Raw genomic sequence first — 20,022 nt, forward strand, 5'->3', positions numbered from 1 at the left:
AACAGCTGATGATGTTACAAAATACAAAATTATAAATAGTATTTACTGCAGGGCTACAGTAAAATGCTCAGATGTGTTGCACACTCTGCCTCATTGTGGCAGCTCCCTTGTAATATACTGTAAGCTCAGGATATTTGTAGTGAGTGCCATAAACCCGAGCCAACACTCTGCTTTATAACATCAAACACACTCTGCATGGAAGTTAAATAAAACTAAGAGAAGAACATAAAATGCTGAGCCAAGGAATGCCATGTTTTTTGGCTGCATCTTTTCTTTGAAAGTGCTAACAGTAATTATGCTGCACTGGTGGTATGCAAGGATGAGAGAAGCTTTTAATTTGTGTCCCTGTAATTGTGAGTCTCCAACCCATGAACAGCGATATTTTTACCAATTTTTAAAGACATGCAAATACATAATGTGGAAAATCAATTGCCTTAATTTTGCTCTTTACTTCCATATGTAAATATATAAAATATGTGTACATACATGCTATTTAAAATGTCCTTTTATGTACGGGGTTAACATGAGTGCCTTCTCAGATGTTGACAATAAAAGGACTCATACAACAATAAAACTGAGTTGATGATTGCACACCAAGAGCCATTATCCTTCAGATGTGTTGCGTCTGGTGAACTGTGGCCATAAAATTTGCAGCTGTAACCTTTGTAGAAGACTGTCACAGCGGTATCCTTGCAATTTCTATTTATTTATAATATAAGAAAAAGCGTTACGCACTGAAATAGATACAAACATGCCAACACAAAAATGTACAAGAAGATGTACATTTCATCTATGACATACACTTGATTCTTGTAAATCACAAGTCGATTTCATATGGTGTTTAATAGAGTCTATAATTTAGTGTGGATTGACATTTTGTATCTATTTAGTTATTATATTTTTGTCTGGATTTTTGTTTGTGTGTTGATGTTTTGTATTTTATGTATTGCCTGTGAAGCACTTTGGTCCATTCTGGTTTTTAAATGTGCTATATAAATAAATTTGACATTGACATTGACACTGACATTATCAAAAGACACTCAAGCTGATTTCATGTTTTGGTGTTGTACCATCAGCCATCAGTTATAACTATGACAGGACCACATTGCATCAAATAAAACAGTGGCAGACAAATATTTTAATGCAGGTATTTGCTTGGGATAATATAAGTATGTTATAACACTAATCAAATTTTAAGAAGTTCAAATGACAGCAAAGTCTGCACAAGTGGACGGTTTGCGTGTAAAATTACAGAAATCATGCCACCTTGTGGAGGGAGCCGTACAACACGGAAATCAGGTAAACAAAATATTTCTCTCGGCGAACTTGGAGAACTGTGAAACTGGGAAGTAGTGTATCATGTGATGCATCCTTAAATATGACAAGGTGATTTCCTGGGTCTCTAAATGTCAATAAATAAATAAATAGGTGGAACTGTGGCTAGATTTCCTTCATATTAGTAAGACAGTATTAGTGGTGCAAGTGTATCTGTAATTCGAAGGATTTGTAGTTAGTAAATAGCATTTTTGACAATACACAGAGAACCAAAATGTGCCAACTTGAATGTGTTGCATCAAAAGTAGGCTACAGTTACCTGCCAATAAGTCTTCTCTACAAAGTAACCACTAAATAAATTCTGACTTTTACCTCAGACTATATGAATAACAAATAACTGTATTTATATTTATATTTATCACGGGAGAATCGCTGCTGTCTCGGCTGCGGGGGGGCAGCAGCAACGGTCACATGGGGGAGGGCTGGCGTTATGTCACGTGAGGTGTCGCTTCTAAAACATGGCTCCAACTAGCCCAGAGCAAAACACCATCGGCTGAGTGACTGTCCTCCAGCCGCTGGCACACATCCCCGAACACCAGAAAATGAAGCACGTATGTCATCCTGTAGGATGTCCGGATGTTATGAAGCTAATGTCGAACAAACTCATCATGCATGAAACCGGGATGCGCTGTTAGCTCAACGCTAACTAGCTGTCAACTGCTACAAGTGGTGAGAGGTGAGCTAAACGTTGGTGGCAACTGTTCTGTAACTACACTGGAGTTATAATTTAAAGTGGTAATTGCCTGTGTTTAGCTTTGCGTCAGAAAAACTGCAACTAACTGTATGGTCGCGTTTTGCTTCTGTTGTGCATCTTAAGGTTAGTCTTTTCGTTAAGCTAACTGTTAGCTAGCGATAAGTTTCGACGTTACTTCCCCAATGTTTTTTTTTTTTTTTTTTTTTTTTTTTTTTTTTTTAAACCTTACTGACATTTTCTTCTCACTTTGTCTGGTCAGTTACTTATGTTAAAAAAGTTGCAATGATCTAAACAGTTACATGCTTTGCTTGAAGTTTGCATCACTAGTTACAGTGTCTGTTTAAACTGGGAATTGCTGTTTTTTTTTTTTTTTTTCCCCAAATACGAAATACGTTTATTGCATTATCTGCTATCTAACAGCGTATTAAAGAGCGATTTTAATCACAGAAAGTACTCAGAAAGCGTGCCCACAGGGTAGAGTAGATTTGTTGATAGTTCAGTCATGTGATTTGAGCTCTAACTTTATGGACACTGAGATGGTGGGAAGCATGAAATCAGTGTTGCTTTTAAAATGGTTGCTCATCTACTTTTCAATTCTTTTTCAATGGGACAGGTGGATGACGAGACAACTTTTGCCATTGGTGATTTTATTTTATTCCTCCATGGATATCTAAAAATTACCCCCAGTGGCTAACAGCGAGGGGAAGGTAGCTGAAAAAGTGTGTAACTCGGGACAACCGTTTGCAGATTCACCATGGATCTGCTGATGCATGCAGTTGAAAAAGACTTGGGGATTGACAGACGGCAGCAAGGCCCAGGGAACCGTCCTCAAGAGCTCACAGCCCTTGTTCCTGTGCGCTGGGTGATGGGCCTGAGAGAGAGGCGAGTCATGCGCTGCGCCCGCTTTGACAGCATCAGTGAGGCAGAAATTTGCACATACCTTCAGTCTTCCCAGGCAAAACTCCCCCCTGGGTGGACTAGAGTGTGCATTCAGGGTCTGAGGAAAAGTAAGCTGAACTACAAACTGGTCAGAGAGCAATGCCATCAACAAATGGAATTCCTGGCACAGGATTCTTACATCAGAACCATGCAGAGTGTGTTGCAGCATAATACCAGGTACTGAACATACTTTAAATTCTACTGTGAAAAGTATCTGTGCTTATCACTTTATTGCGGTGCTAAACCTTGACTAGAGTAACAGTATTTCTCTAAGAAACAAAATTTACTCTGATATTGGGTAGAGCTGAAACAAGTTGATTAACCATTCAGCTCTGAAAGAGTAATCAATCACACTAATGGATTAGTACATTTGGAAAATTTATGGTTTTGCAAAAATACCTAATCTTTTTCTAATCTTGTGCTGTAAAAAGTGACAATTTTAAGACATGTAAATTGTAGATATTTTTAAATCTATAAATAATTTACTAAAATGTTAGATTAGTCATTAATGAAAATATGCTTTAGGTGCAGAACTAATATGTTGGTGTGTAATGCTTTTGTATTAAATGAGCTGTGTTAGCTATTTTTTTCCTTCCTTTAGTTAGGACATGATTACTCATTATTTAGAGGCATTGCTTAATCGTGTACTCTTAAACAACATTAGGCATTAAGATCTAAGAGATGGCTTAATGCTTAACAGTCTTTATTGTCCCGCTTCATTTTTTTTTTTCAGGAATCTATGGCACGAAACTTATAACAAACTTGTGCAGCCATATGCAGGAGCCAGTGAGCAGATGCGTGTTGCAGCTGTAGATGCAGTACGTCATGCATTACAGAAGCTCTTCAATTCCACATTTATCTCAACTGATAAAGTGTCTCCATCACTTTCTCCTGCCAGAGAGAAGGAAAAAGAAGTCTGCTTGCTGTCTAGCTCATCTTGTTTTTCCCAGTCAGACAATCTGTGTCCTAACATCCTGCCTGCAGAATGTCTTTTGGAAACAGCAGAAATGCTCTATGTGATTCTCCCTTATACTCAGTATTCACTTCATGATATTGTCTCCTTCAGCCCAGCCAAGCTCGCTAACAGCAATGCCAAAGTGTTGTTCATTCTCTACCAGCTACTAATAGCTATGCAGGCTTGTCATGCAGCAGGCCTATCCTGTGGAGAGCTGTCTCTTCAGGACATAGCAGTAGATGAACAGCTGTGCAGTCACCTTAAGCTCAACCTAAGTCATTACGAGGAACTGGGAAAAGAAGGGGATGCAGAAAGTGATGTTAGTCACAGGCAAGAGCCAAAAAGTGTCCTGCCAAGGGAAGGTGATTGTGTGAGCCAGGAGAACAAAACACTTTGCAAAAACTGCTTTGATGAATTGAGGACTTTGGTTCTGGATTGGGTCCATGGACAAGTCAGTAACTTCCACTACCTGATGGAACTAAACAGATTAGTAGGACGGCGAGAAGGAGACCCAAATTATCACCCAGTTCTGCCTTGGGTGGTGGATTTCACTGTGCCAGAAGGTAAATTCCGGGATCTCAGGAGGTCAAAGTTCAGGCTTAATAAGGGGGATAAGCAGCTGGACTTTACATATGAGATGACCAAAGAGGCTTTGGCAGCTGCAGGAGGTAGTGGGGTTGGTGTAGGAGGTGTAGGTGGAGACCTCAGTGGAGGTGCTGCTGGTGCTGGACCATCTGACCACCTCCATGTACCTCATCACATATCCGATGTTCTGTCAGACATTACATACTACGTCTACAAAGCCAGGCAGACTCCAAAGTCAGTGTTGTGCAGCCATGTTCGATCCCAGTGGGAGCCCAATGAATACCCAGCCAGTATGGAACGCATGCAGAGCTGGACCCCTGATGAGTGCATTCCAGAGTTCTACACAGACCCTTCCATTTTCCGCTCAATTCACCCTGACATGCCAGACCTGGATGTGCCTTCCTGGTGCAAGTCTTCTGAAGAGTTCATTCAGGTTCATCGGCAGCTTCTGGAGAGCAGAGAGGTGTCCCAGCATTTACATCACTGGATCGATCTCACATTTGGCTATAAGCTGTCAGGTAAAGAAGCTATTAAGGCCAAAAATGTGTGCCTGCATCTTGTGGACAATCACACTCATCTAACTACCTATGGTGTAGTTCAGCTGTTTGACCAGCCACACCCACCCCGCTTATCACCTTCCCAGTATGCCCCAGCAGAACCACCTCCTCTTGGCCTTGCTGCTCTTAATGTGCCTTCTCTCCCCATCCCTCAAAATGACACTCTGGCTGACACTGTGGATGGAATGGTGCCAGAGTCTACAGGGTGCGAGTCCAGTGGCTGGACCACAGTAGACAAAGATGAAGAGCTTGAACAAGGTACAGAAGCTCTGGACTCATTAGCATCCACTGGCTCGTCCACTTCTGCATCTTGCTCTGTGCCAATGCAAGGAGGAAAGGCAGGAGGAGAGCACACAGCACTTACTGTATCTCAGTCTCCAGGTTCATTCCCTGGTGACTTCACAAGTGGCATTGGTCCTGGTTTCCGAAGTGCCATGCTCCGAGGTGGGCCAACGAACAAAAAACATGTGGAAGGGAGTGTGACTGCTTTCAGTACAGAAGAATTTAAGATCGTTCTTCCTGAAGGCTTTAACCCATTGCAACCTTTGGAAGAGCTGGAGAAGTTGAACAATTTTCTAGTAAAAAGCCTTCACGCTGAAGTGTGGCATCCTTCGGCATCCAGTGCGCAACTTGACCTGCCAACTGAATCGTTCCCCTCTTTTATGCATCTCTACCAAAGAGACGTGCAGGCCCTTGGTGTTCTCATCGCTGAGATATTCTACTCCACTAAACTAAGAGGACTGAAACCAGACACCCCACTCAGACAGCGTTTTCGAGCTGTTATGAAGCTATGCTCTGCCAGCCTCCGTGATGTACCACTGTGTTTGCACCATGCTCTTGAGACACTGTTGCTAATAGAGAAATATTCTGGGGAGGCAAACAGAGATGGATCAGATTGCCCAAGTCCTCTCCTTTTCAAATATGACCCCATCTTCAATGGTATTCCTCCTCCTAACCCTTCTCAGTTGTTAAACTCTATCATCACCCCCTTTCCTTTCCCATCTTATTTTTCAGCACTTCATCATTTTATTTTTTCCTACCATGCCAAGATGGAGACTATTAGTAGCTTTCAAGGAAGAGATGTTGTCTTTCACTTGTGGCAGCAGCTTGAAGCCCTGCTGCGGAGTAACATCACAGCAGAGGGTCTTGAGATCCTCTTGCCCTTTATTCTAGCTCTCATGCATGAGGAATCCACTGCTGTCTATGCAGCTTGGTACCTTTTTGAACCCATCTCTACAGTACTGGGGCCCAGAAATGCAAACAAATACTTACTGAAGCCGCTGATTAATGTTTATGAAAACCCTCACTGCCTCCGAGGCCGTTTCTATCTCTACACCGACTGTTTCATTCTGCAACTGATTGTGAGACTTGGCCTACAGGCCTTTCTGTCCAGCCTACTTCCTCATGTGCTGCAGGTCATGACTGGCTTTGAAAGCTGCAACTCAGGCTCTGGAGTGGAACCTTTTAAAGGGTTGAGAAATGGTATATGTAATATGGGAGAGGAGGAAGAAGAGGACTTTCAGTGTGGTGAGGTTCGGCTAGCGTCTGGATCTGTTGGTGGCAATATGGGGCCTAGCAGTGGCATCAGTCTCAGTGATCAAGTGTTTCTCTCGGATCAAGAAGACTTTCAGAATGGGTTTTATGTCAACAGCGGCGCAGGGGTGCTCGCTGGGAAACAGCAGAGTCAGAACTCTGCAGCCAAGGACCAAGACCAAGAGTCTCTCAGTGTGGGGAAACTAAGTGACAAAAGTAGCACAAGTGAACTCTCTCTGGGTGAGGACTCGATGCGGGATCGAGCCAGTCTAAAGTCAGCTGACAGCAGCCAGGACCTGAAACACACCAGTGAGGGAGAGGAGGGAGGAGAGTTGGAGGAAGAAGAGGTGGCTGAGACTGGTGAGGACAAAGAGGGGACAAATGAACCAGCTGTCTTCAACCTTGAGCTTACTCTTTCTGGTTGCACGGAAGCTTCAGGAGCCACAGTTGCCACTTTAGAGGGTGAGTTTGTGAATGGGATGGCACTGGAAGAGACAGAGAAAGGGATTGCGGAAGAACAAGAGGAAGAGCATGACCATGATCCGTCAGAAGAATCTGAAGGAAAGGAGCACAAGATTCTTCTAGGTGAGTTGATGATGGTGGTAAATGTAAATGCTTGTTCATTAACTGCAATATCTAACATTTTGATCATGTTTCCACATACAGATACAGTCTGCAAAACTGTTAGATGGCTATCAGCAAAGCTTGGACCAACTGTGACATCTCGATATGTTGCCAGAAATCTGCTGCGGTTGCTCACAAATTGTTACATTGGTACGTAAATGTATGACAGGAAAAACTTAATTCTCTAATTTATAATTAACAAAACAATGCTCTGGAGTTTTAAAGTATTCAACCCTTATTATATATTATGTGGTGTTACCTCCACCCCACCCACCCACCAGCCTTTTTTTTCTTATCATGTTTTTGCCTGTAGGACCTCAAAACCATCAGTTTGTGGCGCCTGCATCTGAGGGGAGCAGCCTGGAGAGTGTGGGAATGGGCAGTGTATATGAGAAGAAACCGGTTGTTGGTGACCACACAGCAGGGCCTGTGTTGGACTGCCTCATCTACATAGCTCAACTTTATGGAGAACCTGTGCTGACCTACCAGTACCTGCCATATATTGGATATCTAGTAAGATGGGAACAGCAGACCTATAGAAATGTTACACACATAAAGCTCCTTATTTGCATTATGAAGCTATTTTTCTTTATTATGGGAAACTTTGTACTAAAGTACATTTTAAGGTTATTGTTTAAAAAAACTTACCAAAATGTTATTCATTTTATAAACATGTATGTTTTCCAGGTGTCTCCACCTTCTTCTCAGCGTCTTAACACACGCAAGGAAGCAAGTCTGCTTGGAGCTGTTGCACTTACACAGAAGATCATCGTATTTCTCTCTGATACCACATTAATGGACATGCTTATGAAGATCAATCGGGATATCCTTCTGCCATTGTTGGACCTGCTTACTACACCTCGAATGGGGTAAATGACACAAACAAACCAACCTATATATACGTACGCTAGTGTTAGGCAGCGGTGCATAAGTCACTGAGGGTTCCATAATTTAGTCAAAACTTTTTAAAGTCATTGTAAACTATTAGATGTTTTTGCTTTATTTTTATTTCTTGTTGAACTTTTATGCTTTGAAGTGCAAAAGCTTTTTCTTTTGTTTCAAAAAGATAATAATAATTAAAAAAAAAAAAAAACACTAGATCTGTTCTGCTGTACTAAATAGGTTTCCCAGTGGCGTTCAGACACGGACTGCTGTCTGTCTCAAGACACTCAGCCTGATGGCTCTCATCTGTCTGCGCATTGGGAGGGAAATGGTGCAGCAGCATATGGCTGACACTTTGTGCCGTTTCTTTGCTGTTTTTTCACTGCTGCATTCTCTGCAGCCCCAGGTACAGATGCACAGACACACACGCACACACTATCCTTTACCATCACAGCTAGATGCTACACATCAAAACTAAATCATAACCCTTACACAGATGTTTGAAGGGTACTACGTAAGGCCAATGACCTCACTCTCAGGTTATAAATTTCAGTTGGGTCCTCACAAAGATGGATACACCCACAGATAATACATAACTGACATGTGCTATGTTGCATGTTTTTTTTAAAAACACTTTAAATTAGCAGATTTGTCACAAATAGCTTCATGAGAAACATTTGACACAAAAGGAGATGAACAGTGGATTAAAATAAAAACTTGTAACTTTTAAGAAATGTGAAGTAGGTGTATTTGTGAGGATGTTTTTCTTGTTTCAAAGCCATGCAGTTACACCTATTTCTTGGCATTGCAATAAAGGAATAAAAATTTAAATGGACAAAAATGATATGGCAATATGGTCTGTCTTTATACTGTAGCTTGACAACGCCCCTCGCAGGGTTGTGGGAGAAGTCACAGTGGTGGATGTCTGTACAGCTGAAGTGTCAAATGTGACATATGAGTTGGGGGTCTTGGAAGAGTTGCAGACTGTATTTAACCCTCAGATGGCTCATGCCTCCTATATCCCCTTCTACTGCCTCATAGGTAGGAGATTCCTAATTGTTTGTCATTCAGAAAATGCTTTCTGTAATGGAAAGTTTCTGTATTTTTATTCTTATATTTATTTGTTTTATTTATTTTTTTACAATAAAGAGGTATAAAACACCATTCTTTTAATTGCTAGGTGACACAGCAATCCGGAAACTTGTTCCCAATCATGAGCTGGTCTGGGAGTTGGCCCAGTCCTACCAACAGAGTGTTAGTCGGGGAAGTCCAGAGACAAATGTCACCACAGCATCCAGGGTGGAGCCACTTCCACCCTCTGGTTTTGGCAGACGTGCGGATTGTAGTGCGTTCCCAGGCCCCTCAACTAACTCCAGCCTGCAAGGAGACTTGCTTCCCGAATCAGGTACGTTTGGGAGCCATCTAGTAGGAAACCGAATCCAAGTGTCCCGAGACACTGACTATGGCGGCTGCACCAACGTTGGCTTGGCTCACCCTTGGGGATGCTCCAGTCATACCACGCCCATCACTACTACAGCCTCCATCTTCACAACACCATCCACTGGTGCAACTTCTTTCTCCTCCTCCTGGGTTACAAGCCCCACCCCAGAGGACAGTGCCCTGAAGCAGGAGCTCCCCCGAAGTAGCCGCTCTCTGCAGGGCAACTGGCTGGCCTACTGGCAGTATGAAATTGGTCTTAATCAACAAGATCCACATTTCCACTTCCATCAGATCAGATTACAGAGTTTTCTGGGTCACTCAGGCACCACAAAGTGTTTGGCACCTCTTGCAGGAGAGGATTACTTTCTTTCTGGTAGCAAAGACAAGACTGTGAAGCTTTGGCCTCTGTATAACCATGGTGATGGTACACAGGATGTGGAGCCCAGGCTGACATACGGTGACCATCGAAAGTCAGTGTTTTATGTTGGACAGCTGGAGGCTTCGCAGGAGGTAGTCAGCTGTGATGGTACTGTGCACCTGTGGGACCAGTATACAGGTAGGGAGATGAATTATAATGCATTTCTGCTCACAGTTAAGGCGGTTTCATTTAATTTAAATACAAGTTTTATCTGTTTTACGTAGGCAAGCAGATCCGCTTGCATGAAACTCTGGATGGGAAGAATCCCATTACAGCTGTCACCACCATGCCTGCTCCACACAGCAGTGTTGTGTACGGCAGCGCGGATTCTGTTCTCCGCTTCATTGATCCTCGCAAGCCTGGATTGCAGGTAAAATTTCAACCGATCTGTTGAGACCTAGTCCATACACCACCCATTAATTATTTTTCATTACTGTTTTCAAAGTGATAGCACTTTTACGCTTCTCTACCATAGAGTTATTTCAGCCTTGACGGTGACTAATCTTTCCCCTTGTTTTCAGCATGAATTTCGTCTGGCTTTCAACAGCGTGAGTGCTGGGCTCATCCGCTACCTGGCTGTAAGCCCTTCAGGACGGACAGTGGCTGCCGGTTTCTCATCTGGCGTCATTGTTCTGCTAGATGCACGCACAGGACTTGTGCTGAAAGGCTGGCAGGCTCACGAAGGAGATATACTCCAAATGAAGGTATATTTAAAGTGTATTTGTAGTTTATTTTCACCTTTCAGTTAAATGGGTAACGGGGTACCTCTGAGTAACAGCTTGAGTTGTCAGTGGTGTATGTGGTCAGGTTTTTGACTATTGGAATATACACTCACTGGCCACTATGTTAGGTACACCTGCTCAGCTGCTCATTAAAGCAAATATTAAATCAGCCAATCACATGGCAGCAACATAATGCATTTAGGCATGTAGACATGATCAAAATGAAGTTCAAACTGAGCATCAGAATGGGGAAGAAAGGGGATTTAAGTGACATTGAACTTGGCGTAGTTGTTGGTGCCATGTGGGCTGGTTTGATTATTTCAGAAACTTCTGATCTACTGGGATTTTCACACGCAACCTTCTCTAGGGTTTACAGAGAACGGTCTCCAAAAGAAAAAATATCTACTCAGCAGCAGTTCCCTTGGTGTAACTGCCTTGTTGATGTCAGAGGAGAACTGTCAGACTCCTTTGAGCTGATGGCAACAGTAACTCAAATAACCACTCGTTACAACTAAAAATCGCAGAAGAGCATCTCTGAATGCACAACACATTAAACCTTGAAGCTGAACGCGACATCGGGTACGACTCCTATCACCTAAGAACAGGAAGCTAAGGCTGCATTTTGCATGGGCTCAACAAAATTGGACAAAAGATGAGTGGATAAATGTTGTCTTTTCTAATGAGCCTTGATTTCTGCTGCAACATATGGATGCTAGGGTTATAAACAACATGAAAGCATGAATCCATCCTGTCTTGTATCACAGATTAAGTTCTGCAGGTGGAGGTGTAATGGTGTCAGAGATATTTTTCCTACTGATGGCTGCTTAAAGCAGGATAACACACGGTGTTAAAGCGCAAGCTGGTTTCTTGAACATGTCAGTGAATTCATTGTACTCAAATGGCCTCCACAGTCACCAGATCTCAATCTAATATAGCAGTTTTGGAATGTGGTGGCTCAAGAGATTCACATTGTGGATGTGCAACTGACAAATCTGCAGCAACTGTGTGAGCCTATCATGTCAATATGGACCAAAATCTCTGAGGAATGTTTCCAGCACCTTGTTGGATTTATGCCATGAAGAATTAAGATAGTCATGAAAGCAAAAGGTGTCCAACCAGTACTAACACAACCAACAAAGTGTCCAGTTAGTGTAGCGACAGTAAAGCAGATTCTATCAAAGTTTTGACTTTGTCGCCAGCAGACAAAGGCCATGAAATAACATGGAGAAGCGTGAGATGGCCTACAACTAAAGGTCCACAGATTAAAATGGGAGAACGTTGCTATTTCACGGAGAAACAATGCAGCCTTTCTAACATATAATTCATTAGAAATGTCAAACAGTTTTTAACAGGTAAAGGTTTTAAAATAGTGCAATATTTATGTTTTTTAACAGTGCTGTTGACTACAGCTTGAAGATTAAAAGTAAGACAATAATAATAATAATAATGATGTCATTAGCGGGAAAAATATTTCAAAAGTTGAAGTGGGGTGGCAGGAGGAGAAGGTATATGTTCATTCAGCTCGAAATTGGCTTGTTATGTCAATTTATGATCCCTTGATCATATAGTGCACGTTCATGAACCTCGACCCTTGTTACACCAAGTAGCAGTCAAGTTTACAGAAGGCTTCAGCTGGATGGATGTGGGTCATGGGTTTGTCAAATAAATTTGCTCTCTGCTTTGGTCAAACTTTGCATTTTGCCATTGAAACCACCAGAGCAGTGAATATGAGGGTAGATGATTGGTATGTATTAAATGCAAGAGACCTACAGTAATTTACAGTTAAAATTTTCCTTTTCTTTTGCACTTCAACTAGCAGAATCCAGGGTGTGCACAAATCACTGTCGGGCTTTCTGGTAAACAGTGGAAACTTCTGGATGACCACACAGCCCACGCAGTGCACAGTTAATCAGTTAATCACTTGTCAGTTGCATCGATTATATGGCTCTGAGTGGCCCACATTACATCAGGCACATACTGAACAACTTGTTATCTGAGCTGTATTTGATGCAGGTTTAGAGCTTGGTATAATAGCCGTATCACTGGATGTTCCTCCTCTGATTTAAAAACGATTCATTTGGTATTGTCAGAGAGAATAATGTTGCTATTTAATGCGCATCTAACCTGTAATTTGATAGGTGTAGTATTAACGGAGTGATAATTTACCATCCGTTTACTTAGGATTTCCAGGTATTGCAAGACGCCGGAACTGTCCCCAAACAAAGTGTTAGATGTTTTTTAAGAGCCTGCTACAGTATTCCTAAACCATAATGTTCTCAAGCCAGGAGGTGTAGCTGTACTGTTCAGTGGTCAGTAAATAAATGTTCAGTGGTCAGTAAATAAATATTAAAACAATCAGTCAAGTGTCTCATTTTTTTCACATTCCCTATTGGTAATCATTCAGAGGTACTAAGGGGCACAGAGATGGTGAAAGATGTCCCCAGCAAATGTGCTGTCAACAAAGCGCAAACTTTATTTAACCCTGAATTAGGTCAAGGATAAGAGGCCCGGTTTTAAACTCACAAGTTTGGGCAAATATGGACACAGGTTAGGAATTCGAAAGACTGCAGTGATTTCTCATTGGCACACACATCGCAGAGACCTCCCCTTTTTGGTTTATTTTTTCCCCCTAAATGAAAATTTTAACAGACAAAAAAAGACTTGCTTCTCACTTTTTTTTTTTTTTTTTTTTTTTTTTTTTTTTGGAATGTAGTCACTGCTAATAAATGATGATTTAGAAACGGGCATAAACAAGGCTAAAGATTGATTTATCTGTCTTAATATGTGCGGCATATGTTTCTGTTTTAAAGATGTTTTCAATTGAAAACCCCTTCCCCATTCAGTTTTATTTACTAAATATCTCGCTCATATTTATTTACCTCATCTCTTCTTGTATTTGATAAATTTCAGTATTTGCAAGGTCATTGTGGTCATTTGCTGTATTTGACATTTTAAATCTTAAATCTTGAAAAATAATAGGGGAAATGTTTGGCTTTGCTCTTTCTTTGTTTGCTGGGAGAATGACATCCACAAACACTGACTTCATTGTTTCTTTTTGCTTTTCAGGCTGCAGAAGGAAATATTGTTATTAGCTCCTCCAGTGACTACACAATGACTGTGTGGAAAGATCTGGAACAAAAGCCTCTTCGCCTGTACAAGTCACCATCTGACCCCATCCACGCCTTTGACCTGTACGGTCCAGAGATCGTAACCGGAACAGTGGCTAATAAGATAGGCGTGTACTCCATGGCTGATATTTCCCTGAGCCCCGTTAGCAGCACAAAACTGAGCACGGAGAACTTCCGCGGCACTCTGACCAGCCTTGCAGTACTGCCTACTAAGAGGCTGCTGCTGCTGGGCTCTGAGAATGGTGCCATTAGGTTATTAGCTTAAATCAATAGCTCCAAGCTACACCTAGAGCTCTCACCATTGACCTTCAGTGTCTTGTTTGTGCCAGATGCCAGGTGTCTGAGCTCCCTGTCCTTTCTGTGCTTGAGGTCAATTATACCGGTAGGGCAGGTTGTCACATTCTTTAAACTGCTTGTTGAATGAGGCAGCACAAGTAGAGGCATTGTATAAGCTTCATGTCTACTGCAGCTTGCCATTGAGGCTATTGACATGTATCATGTACATTGAAAATGAATTCCTTTATTATTTTGTTCTTTTAAACCTATAGATGTATATACGGTGAAATTCTCATCTAGACAAGGTCACTTATTCTTTTGATTAGGTTACTTATTCTGTTCAAAAGAATGAATTGGAAGACATGCTCAGGAAGGTCTTATGTAGTGTTTACACTTTTCCAAATAGATGCATAACAAAACCAAAAATACATTGACCTCACCTTCCATTTCCCTCACAATAGAACAAATACTCATCCAAATGCACTGATTAAACTATGCAGTATTTGTAGATCACATCCTTTGTTTGTGTTAGTGTCGCTCCATTTTTCACGAGATATTTCAGTGTTTGTGTATACATCACGAACAATAAAAGTACACTCGCTGCTGTGATGACAGTTTCGGTGTACCTTCTCAGAGAGGAGACCCTTGTCATGTTGAAAAGTTAGTGACCGATGCACAGCCTTTATCCTACTGCACAAGTATGGCCTAAATTGTAACATTTAGTGTCTCACTCAGATTTTAAAGATTGAATGTTTTTATCCACTAATAAATGACTTGAAGTTGCTGTGGGATTTTCTAAACCGTGTTTAGGTATCATGATTTAACGCTTCAAAAAACCTGTAGCAACAACACACTGGAAGTGTAACTCGGCAGACGCTGCTCTGAGTGGGTCTGCCAGCTAGTGCAGACTCACCACTTTCTAATATTTGACTCTGAAAGCTAACATCAGAACAGTCAATGCCAAGATGAACTGTTTTTGTATTTGAACCTTTATATTTAACTGCTTGAAAACTGCTGAGAAAAAGGCAACAGAAGCTACAAATCAATAAAGATATTGTTAAATGTGCTCATAATGTGATGCAAATGAACGTACAGTGGAAAAATGTGTTCCTCAAATTCAGCCCAACGTTAAGTTTTCAAAGTTTAGTAGCATCCAACTATGAAAGCTCAGTTTGCCTACTTTTCTAATTATTTGCCTAAAGCTCAAAATGCTCAAAGTGTACAAGATGTTTTTTTTTTTTAAGAAAACCTGGAGTGAAAGCTCAATCATAAAATGATCAACTTTGTTTTAAGGTTTATAGTTGCACACTGATAATTGGTTATAATTGATCTCCTGTCTGAACATTTTACGAGAAGTCAATGAAAAACGTATTTATTAACTGGATTAATAAAAATGACTCCCAATGCTTTTTGTGTTCCAGTTGTTCTGTGATTCATCGTGACTGCTAGCATGTCCTTCGATCTTGGCTGAATCAGTAAAGCTCAGATTGTACAAAGTCCTCTTTATGTTTGCAGACCGCAGTCATGTGATCGCAAAGATATAATTTTTGCTTAGTGGTAAAATGTGACAAAGTCCAACAAATTAGTTTTTTTTATTTACAGTGTTTAAGAATCTTTAAAATTATATTGGCCACAGCATGAAACAGTGATTTGTGGAACTGAACGCTCAGGTTTTTAAGTTGGTAATATATCAAATCCAGGGGCTTCTGGGAAATGTGTGGGTGTGTTCACTGACATCAAATATGTTACTTTGAAATCAGCGAGTTGTATTTGTTTACCCACACAAAGCTGGATTAATCACACTTTTGCAATAAGCTGCTATGTTTCCTTGCAAAGATTTCGTCGTGTGGTGAAATTACCACCTACCCACTGACACGCAAAACAGCTGCATGTGGCAGGCTTTCATTTTTAACCCCGTTTCAGGAGCCACATTTACAAACATAGTGGCGTAAATGAGGCTCCAATCAATCTAAGTTGATATTTAACTGTTTGCTGAGCAAATGCCAATCTTTTACTCTCAGGAATCCTGACATGCACAGCACTTAGTTGATCGTTTTTTGGACAAGCCAGGAAGTTTTTTTTTCTTATTTAAATATAAGGTAAGGGCAAATATATATTTGAACAGATTTAAACACTACTGCATATTTGAATACTTTAAAGACTTAATAGGATATGCTAAATATTACTCAGTTTTCACGTTTTTCATGTATAAGGTCTGTGAGTGAAGTAATCTTGCCATATGAGTTAATACCATTTTTGCATTTGATTTGCATGCTGTTTTAAACACCGCAATATGTGCTTTTTAAAAAATGTATTTAAAATAATTATTTAGAGATGCAAATCTATATTAAAAGCTTCAGCATCTTGAATAACTCCTGAAAGTACACAATTTATTGTTGAACTCCACGTGTGTTTTAGGCCTATTTCTGCTGATCTGGGTTCCTTTAAAAGACAGTGCAACTAAATAGAGTGAAAGTGCTCGATTCTTGCAGACGATCCACCAAAGTAATTCTAATTTAAGGTGAGAATGTTGTGCCTCGTTGTCTTTTTTTATTTATTTATTTTTATACTAGCTTGTAACGATTGGCTGTTAAAGTGAAAATATTGCCTTTAACGGGATACTGATTTTGTTTATTGCACGGCACGCTAAATTGCAATGAACATGAAGGCTAATTGTGCCGATTCATAAAGTTTTAGCAGGATATAGAATTTTGCTGTCAGCCTAATTTTGCTCTTTCGCAGTTGCGTTGTGAGGAAATGGACCTCTGCCTGACACTCCTGCTGATCTGTTTCTGCAGCCAAGGAGCCACAGTAAACCTCTGAAATTCTCGAAAAATCGCTGTTAAGATTGTACAGGACGATTATGGCCTGGCGCTGTGCAGACTGTGAATCTTATATTATCTTTGTACTCAACAGAATGCTGAAGTGGAAGAAAATCAGCCAGTGTCGCTGGTGCCTCTTACTCAACCAGGAGAGGTTGGAGTCAACCCCCCCCACCCCCACCCCCTTTTTTTTTTCCACATAGCAGTGTCCTGGACACCTATTTCAACAACTTGGAAAATAAAGCTTGTAATTCTGATATGTTTGTCTATAGGAAACAGGAAACAGCAATACAACACAGCCACAAACTGCAAGTACTACAGAAGCACCAGTAATTGCAATGACCTCCCAACCACCAGCCACAACTAGTATGCCCATTGGAGCCTCGTCAAGTGAAGAGGACAGTGGGGGTTGTCTGCCTGTCAGCAGAAGCCCATATTCCAGGGAGATCATTGCTGCTGCCATTCAGAAGCTGGGTGTGCAGCTGCTGCAGAACCTGGAGACAACACCAGAGCAACCAAATATTATTATTTCTCCTTTGAGCATATCACTAGGCCTCTCCCAGCTGGCTTTAGGTATGGATATCCTGTTGATCTGCTTTTCTACATCATACTTATTCTCAGCAGGTCGTTATATTTATGTGCAGTTACCACATCTGATGAACTGTGTCAGCAACTTACCCCGAGTTTATTGTTGTCTGGAGAGCGCCACATTTCTCATTCAGTCATTGCATGCCTCTTTTTTTTTTTTATCAGGTGCAGTAAACGAGACCAAGGAGCTGCTGATGCATCATCTTCATGGAAACACTTTCCCCTGCTACCACCAGTCTCTGCATAGTATCTTGATGCAGCTCAAAAACAGTGATCTACACATTGCCACACGGATCTTTTTGCATGAAGGTTATTACCTATAAGACCATGCCTTCTGTCTAAATAACATTTAGACAGAAGGCTACTTAAAACTGATCTAAAGAGAGTATTTAGGAGAAATAAAGTCTTTGTGTTGATATTTTTTTAGGGTTTAAGCCAAAGGAAGCATTTGTCACTGAATCTCAGCGGTTTTATCGCTCAGAACCAGAAATCCTGGAGAGTCTGGAGCAAATAAACACGTGGGTAAAGAACGCGACTAAAGGAAAGATAGCTGACTTTCTGTCTGCTTTGCCTCCCAATCTGCTTCTCATGCTTGTTAATGCCGTCCATTTCAAAGGTAAATGAGCTTTTAAATGCCACCATAATTTTACCTATTTTATAATGTGTTATATTTCCTTTCTAGTAACCAGTGAAATTTACTGTGTTCCAAAGTGTTTTGAATTTTGCTGCTGACTCAAACCGATATCTCCCTGCACTGCTCCCACAGGAGAATGGAAAGCTCGATTTGACCCCCGCTTTACCTCCAGAGGTGTGTTCCATCTCGATGAACAGCACATGGTTGATGTTGAGGTGATGGAAGATGCCAAACATCCCTTGAGTTTCTTTATTGATCATGAACTGGAGGCTCAGGTAAAACACAAATATTTTAAAACATGGAACGTTTGGAGAGAAAATTTAATTCCTGGGATAATCTGAAAACACCATTCCTTTGTGCAGGTAGCGAAATTCCCATTTCTGGAGTCTATGAGTTTCTTGGTGGTCATGCCTATGTCTGTGGAGACGAATGTGTCTTCACTTGCTGCAAAAATCAATGTTTCTGACTTGTATAATCGGCTGCCCAAAGAGAGGGCAGTCCAAGTAAAAGTCCCCAAATTCAAACTAGAGTACACTCAAGAGTTAAAGGACGTCTTTACCAAATTGGGTAAGAACTATTTTCTGTGACATTAGTATTGCATTTAGAATTTACCACTATCTTATTACGTGATGAAAATTTTGGACTTTCTGTGAGTTAAAGTTAGAAACTTTTAACCCATGAACTGACCCTAACCCCTGTGCTCTTTTTTAGGCCTTGGAGAGATATTTTCCAATCCAAACTTGGCTGAGATTTCAGATGGCCCCATGCTGGTGTCCAGTGTAATGCATAAATCCAGCATGGAGATAACTGAGGATGGTGCAGAGGCAGCTGCAGCCACTACTGCGGTCATCTCACGGGCATCCAATCCTGTTTTCCACCTCAGCCATCCCTTCTTCTTTGCGCTTATCCACGATATAACTAAAGTACCGGTCTTTATGGGTGTAATCAACAACCCTAATCCTAGAGCTCCTGTGCTACAGAAAGGAGAATTTGGAAGCAAAGATAAAGTGGGATTCCCCATTGACAAGAATGACGGGGCCTCATTTGGAGGCCCGCCTAAGTAAGGACTAATAACCTTTACAGCTCTTCCAGGGAAACTCAGACCTATACATTTATGATCGAAAAGACTATTATTTAGCTGAATCAAAATATTTGTAAAATCTGATTTTTACAATGGGGAGCCCAAAACTTGAGTATTCCTTTAACATAATTTTGTTGCCTTAGATGAGACATCCTTGATAAAAATGATAATTAAATAAGCAAAAAACAGTATAGTCATATTTGGTGATCCTGAGCCGATCTTCCATTTGATAGCACATACATTTCCCAAGACGTTAACATGAAAGGCAAAGTGATCTGTTACAGTGTTAGAGAATTTTTGCATCCGTGTGTGTGTGTGTGTGTGTTGAATGGGTTGATCTGATGACTTAATAAACTGAACAGATATGAATCACATCACATGATTTTGAGTTTCATTGTGACACACGACAAGAAAAAGGTTGCATTCGGAAAACTGGAAAAAGGTATTGACGAAGACAGCTGTAGGAAGCACGTGGCAACTTAACATTCATGTGTCAACAGCTTGTTACGGTGACTAAATGATTTATTTTTGTCTCTTCTTTTCAAGCAGCCAAGCTTTGTATTCTACCTCACCATTTGTCTCTTTGTCATTGTTATGATCAAGAATTGACTAACATGATTGAAATGCTTCATGAATACAAAGAAAAGAAAGCGATATTCTTTTAACAGTTTTACATTTTTTGCGGTAATTGAAGAAATAGTAACGTAATGTTATCAAAACTATGTACCTGATAGGTTTTTTCTTATAAAAAAATGTTACGATGAAGTTTGAAATATCCAATTTTTCTGTAAACCTGAAGGCACCTCAAA

The 20,022-nt window shown here is 40.9% G+C and overlaps 2 protein-coding genes across 3 annotated transcripts; both read left to right on the plus strand.

Moving 5' to 3' along the window:
• Positions 1–1,778: 1,778 nt before the first annotated feature.
• Positions 1,779–15,496, plus strand: wdr81 (WD repeat domain 81). 2 transcript variants are annotated; one of them, XM_030744418.1, is made up of 12 exons: positions 1,779–2,011; positions 2,643–3,145; positions 3,702–7,183; positions 7,265–7,372; positions 7,536–7,735; positions 7,910–8,091; positions 8,345–8,510; positions 8,980–9,145; positions 9,285–10,100; positions 10,187–10,332; positions 10,484–10,666; positions 13,751–15,496. In XM_030744418.1, exons 2-12 carry the CDS (start codon positions 2,784–2,786, stop codon positions 14,075–14,077), a joined length of 6,138 nt encoding a protein of 2,045 aa, XP_030600278.1. In that variant the 5' UTR covers positions 1,779–2,011; positions 2,643–2,783; the 3' UTR covers positions 14,078–15,496. The 2 variants fall into 2 exon arrangements, with proteins under 2 accessions (XP_030600278.1, XP_030600279.1); XM_030744419.1 differs by lacking the exon at positions 1,779–2,011 and adding an exon at positions 2,016–2,152.
• A 462-nt stretch (positions 15,497–15,958) lies between these two features.
• serpinf2b (serpin peptidase inhibitor, clade F (alpha-2 antiplasmin, pigment epithelium derived factor), member 2b) lies at positions 15,959–19,587 on the plus strand. Its single transcript, XM_030744849.1, has 10 exons — positions 15,959–16,187; positions 16,507–16,609; positions 16,831–16,899; positions 17,005–17,064; positions 17,183–17,483; positions 17,664–17,807; positions 17,926–18,114; positions 18,265–18,407; positions 18,495–18,699; positions 18,844–19,587. Exons 3-10 carry the CDS (start codon positions 16,846–16,848, stop codon positions 19,194–19,196), a joined length of 1,449 nt encoding a protein of 482 aa, XP_030600709.1. The 5' UTR covers positions 15,959–16,187; positions 16,507–16,609; positions 16,831–16,845; the 3' UTR covers positions 19,197–19,587.
• The last annotated feature ends 435 nt before the right edge of the window (positions 19,588–20,022 follow it).

The sequence above is a fragment of the Archocentrus centrarchus genome, chromosome 13, assembly GCF_007364275.1.
Source record: "Archocentrus centrarchus isolate MPI-CPG fArcCen1 chromosome 13, fArcCen1, whole genome shotgun sequence".
Taxonomy (NCBI): Eukaryota; Metazoa; Chordata; class Actinopteri; order Cichliformes; family Cichlidae; genus Archocentrus; species Archocentrus centrarchus.